The sequence below is a fragment of the Procambarus clarkii genome, chromosome 28 (genome assembly GCF_040958095.1).
Source record: "Procambarus clarkii isolate CNS0578487 chromosome 28, FALCON_Pclarkii_2.0, whole genome shotgun sequence".
In the NCBI taxonomy this organism is placed as follows: domain Eukaryota; kingdom Metazoa; phylum Arthropoda; class Malacostraca; order Decapoda; family Cambaridae; genus Procambarus; species Procambarus clarkii.
The window spans coordinates 40,786,579-40,791,578 of record NC_091177.1 but is presented as its reverse complement, the minus strand read 5'-3'; the positions used below and the strand labels follow the sequence as shown (position 1 = coordinate 40,791,578).

The following is a 5,000-nucleotide window of genomic DNA, read 5'->3' as shown; positions in this document are numbered from 1 at the left end:
TCAACTGATAGGTCCCAGTTATCCCATGGAGTAATTGGCTGATTAATCATTAGTCGAGTTGGGTACATATTTAATATTTTGATGGAGTTGGCTACCTTGTAGAACCAATATACATAATCAGATTTCGTTCTTCTTCTATAGACCTCAGGTGAGTGTAGCATATTAGAAAGTTTAGCTTGAAACTTCATGTGTTGTCTAGATCTACTCAATGCCTTCACGCCGAAAACTGTGCTAATAGACAAGATTCTCTCACTTATGGTAGGTAATTTTAACTCTGCTCTCATGTTAACTATTCTCGTGGACTTTGGAGCCCCAAGGATGAGACGCATAGCTTCATTTTGCAAGGTTTCAAGAGATTTCAGCTCTTTGTGAGTGTGAATAAAGTAATTGCAAAGCTCCAGGTACCTCATGCCAACTGGTCTGAAAGGTCAAATAACTGGGCATTTGGTGATGAAGTGTGGGAGATCATGCCGCAGTTCCTGCTCACAGAGTTTGCACCTGTAGTGCTCAGGATTGGGAGATCCGTCACCTGTAGCCACCTGCCACAGGTAACGGTAACCCAACCTGATCCTGGCAACCACTGTGTCGCACAGTCTAGTGGACGTTTTTTGCTGCCCATAAATATAGGTTTCAGATCTGAACAAATCATAGCTTTTTATACTAGTGCTTTCAGGTAGTTGGGAGTCAGTAATTTCTTTCCTATCGGACCTGAGTGTTTGGACCAATATAGTTTTGACAGTAGAGACGGGGATACCTAGATCTAATTTAACTTCATCTTTGTTACACGCTAATTTTGCTGCAATGTCTCTCTCATTATGATGGGTTATATTTATGTGTGATGATATCCAAAGAAAGGAGATTCGAGACCCTTTGCTCTGTGCAGCGATTGGGTCATTTATAATTAGTAGTATAAAGCTTTTGCTGTCGACCTTCCAGGAGAAGTTTTAGATTGCTTGAAGAGCAGACTTTGAATCACAAAATATTATTCCTTCTCCAATGTTTTTTAATGTACCGGTAGCTAGTTGTAATGCTGCTAGTTCTGCTTGTGTGGAGGTCAGCCAGTTGTTTAACCTGACACTGACAGTCTTTGTGCAAATATTATTTCTATAAAACCTACATGCTGCTGCAGTCCGTCCAGTAGAAGACTGGACTGTGCCGTCGGTGTAGACACAGTGCGTGTGTGATCTTACATTCTCGATGGAGGAGGCAATTGATTCGAGTGTGACAGCTTTGAGAGGAGCAAGATTCTCGTTACCTTTCTTGGTGACAGGTGTGTATGATACTTGAATGGTGGGGTACAGATAAAGAGGAATATAAGAGACAGGTAGAGTGCACTTAAAAGGAATGTTGAGTTTAATGAGATTGTTGGCATTTTTGCTCAGCCATTTATCATAAAAGGAATTATCACGTTCATAATTTTCTAGTAAACAATCTATTGATTCGGATAGCCACTTTTCACCGATTTTCTATGAGTCAGGGGATTACAATTGGGCCTTAGCCTCTCGAATTGAAACTAACACAACAAATTTCCAGCAGCCAATGATAGTCCTCTTCCCAGGACACGTCACCCCTACAAAGCGCTAAGAATCTGGCTACCAAAATTGTTCAAACCGACAGACTGACATTCTAATGTATTATATATTATGTGTGCGAGGCTAAGGGTCACCTTCTTCCAGCCAGAGGTGGTACTCCCTTTCCATATATTTTTGTATAGAAATATATTCATACGTGTGTGTGTGTATTAAAACTTTGTGTGTTACAGGAGAGTGCAATTTCTACACGTCTTCAGAAACGTATCTGCATTTCGCCGCCTGTATTATCAGTCAAAAAGACAACTCTGTGATCCCAGCTTTACAAAAGAGGTAATATATATATATTATATATTTTTTGTACTTATTTTAACAATTTATATAAATTTTTTGAATTTATGTATTTTAGAACCTATAAGTGAACACACACCACACACACACACACACACACAAACACACACACACACACACACACACACACACACACACACACACACACACACACACACACACACACACACACACACACACACACACACACACACACACACACACACACACACACACACACACACACACACACACACACACACACACAGGTGTGCAGACTGCGGGTGGGCAGACTGCATATTTTTGGATTGTCAGAAAGCCTTTGATACAGTGCCACACAAGAGGCTAGTGCGAAAGTTGGAGATGCAGGCTGGAGTGAGAGGGAAGGTACTCCGGTGGATAGAGGAATACCTAAGCAACAGGAGACAACGAGTCTGTGTGAGGGGTGAGGTCTCAGATTGGCGAGACGTCACAAGTGGAGCCCCGCAGGGGTCAGTCCTTGGACCTATACTGTTTCTGGTATATGTAAATGATCTCCCAGAGGGTATAGATTCGTTCCTCTCAATGTTTGCCGACGATGCAAAAATTATGAGGAGGATTGAAACAGAGGATGATAGTAGGAGGCTACAAGATGACCTGGATAGACTGAGTGAATGGTCCAACAAATGGCTGTTGAAGTTCAACCCGAGTAAATGCAAAGTAATGAAACTAGGCAGTGGAAACAGGAGGCCAGGCACAGGATACAGAATAGGAGATGAAGTACTTAATGAAACAGACAGAGAGAAAGATCTAGGAGTTGATATCACACCAAACCTGTCTCCTGAAGCCCACATAAAGAGAATAACGTCTGCGGCATATGCGAGGCTGGCTAACATCAGAACGGCGTTCAGGAACCTGTGTAAGGAATCATTCAGAATCTTGTACACCACATATGTAAGACCAATCCTGGAGTATGCGGCCCCAGCATGGAGCCCGTACCTTGTCAAGCACAAGACGAAGCTGGAAAAAGTCCAAAGGTATGCTACTAGACTAGTCCCAGAACTAAGAGGCATGAGTTATGAGGAAAGGCTGCGGGAAATGCACCTCACGACACTTGAAGACAGAAGAGTAAGGGGGGACATGATCACAACCTACAAAATCCTCAGGGGAATCGACCGGGTAAACAAGGACGAACTTTTCAACACTGGTGGGACGCGAACAAGGGGACACAGGTGGAAGCTGAGTACCCAAATGAGCCACAGAGACGTTAGAAAGAACTTTTTCAGTGTCAGAGTAGTTAGCAAATGGAATGCATTAGGAAGTGATGTGGTGGAGGCTGACTCCATTCACAGTTTCAAATGTAGATATGATAGAGCCCAATAGGCTCAGGAATCTGTACACCAGTTGATTGACGGTTGAGAGGCGGGACCAAAGAGCCAGAGCTCAACCCCCGCAAGCACAATTAGGTAAGTACAATTAGGTAAGTACACACACAGGCGGCGATCCAAGAGTCAATGCTCGATCCTGCAAGCACAAATAGGTGAGTACACACACACACACACACACACACACACACACACACACACACACACACACACCAGAACACCAGAAAGCAGAGAGAGATACCAGAGAACCAGGAATGAGTACGTCAGGGTGAGAAGAGAAGCAGAGAAAAATTTTGAAAATGATATAGCAAACAAAGCCAAGACCGAACCAAAGCTACTCCACAGTTACATCAGAAGGAAAACAACAGTGAAAGAACAGGTATTGAAACTTAGAACAGGCGAGGACAGGTATACAGAGAATGACAGAGAGGTGTGTGAGGAACTCAACAAGAGGTTCCAGGAGGTCTTCACAATAGAACAGGGTGAGGTCACTGTGCTAGGAGAAAGGGAGGTAAACCAGGCGGCCTTGGAGGAGTTCGAAACTACGAGAGAGGAGGTCAAGAGACACCTGCTGGATCTGGATGTTAGAAAGGCTGTTGGTCCAGATGGGATCTCACCATGGGTACTGAAAGAGTGTGCAGAGGCACTTTGCCTGCCACTCTCCATAGTGTATAGTAAGTCACTAGAGACGGGAGACCTACCAGAAATATGGAAGACGGCGAATGTGGTCCCAATATACAAAAAGGGCGACAGACAAGAGGCACTGAACTACAGGCCAGTGTCCTTGACTTGTATACCATGCAAGGTGATGGAGAAGATCGTGAGAAAAAACCTGGTAACACATCTGGAGAGAAGGGACTTCGTGACAAATCGCCAACATGGATTCAGGGAGGGTAAATCTTGCCTTACAGGCTTGATAGAATTCTACGATCAGGTGACACAGATTAAGCAAGAAAGAGAGGGCTGGGCGGACTGCATTTTCTTGGATTGTCGGAAAGCCTTTGACACAGTACCGCATAAGAGGCTGGTACATAAGCTGGAGAGACAGGCAGGTGTAGCTGGTAAGGTGCTCCAGTGGATAAGGGAGTATCTAAGCAATAGGAAGCAGAGAGTTACGGTGAGGGGTGAGACCTCCGATTGGCGTGAAGTCACCAGTGGAGTCCCACAGGGCTCTGTACTCGGTCCTATCTTGTTTCTGATATATGTAAATGATCTCCCGGAGGGTATCGATACATTTCTCTCAATGTTTGCGGACGATGCTAAAATTATGAGAAGGATTAAAACAGAAGAGGACTGTTTGAGGCTTCAAGAAGACCTAGACAAGCTGAAGGAATGGTCGAACAAATGGTTGTTAGAGTTTAACCCAACCAAATGTAATGTAATGAAGATAGGTGTAGGGAGCAGGAGGCCAGATACAAGGTATCATCTGGGAGAGGAAATTCTTCAGGAGTCAGAGAAGGAAAAAGACTTGGGGGTTGATATCACGCCAGACCTGTCTCCTGCAGCACATATCAAGCGGATAACATCAGCGGCATATGCCAGGCTGGCCAACATACGAACGGCATTCAGAAACTTGTGTAAAGAATCATTCAGAACTTTGTATACCACATATGTCAGGCCAATCCTGGAGTATGCAGCCCCAGCATGGAGTCCATATCTAGTCAAGGATAAGACTAAACTGGAAAAGGTTCAAAGGTTTGCCACCAGACTAGTACCCGAGCTGAGAGGTATGAGCTACGAGGAGAGACTACGGGAATTAAACCTCACTTCGCTGGAA

The 5,000-nt window shown here is 44.3% G+C and overlaps 1 protein-coding gene across 1 annotated transcript in view; it reads left to right on the top strand.

The window, feature by feature from the left end:
• Positions 1-5,000, top strand: part of LOC123751702 (probable glutamate receptor) — a 97,919-nt gene that overhangs the window by 88,247 nt on the left and 4,672 nt on the right. Inside the window, exon 12 of the mRNA XM_069332713.1 lies at positions 1,763-1,862. Coding sequence (XP_069188814.1) covers positions 1,763-1,862 — 100 coding nt within the window. The remainder of the gene's footprint in view (positions 1-1,762; positions 1,863-5,000) is intronic.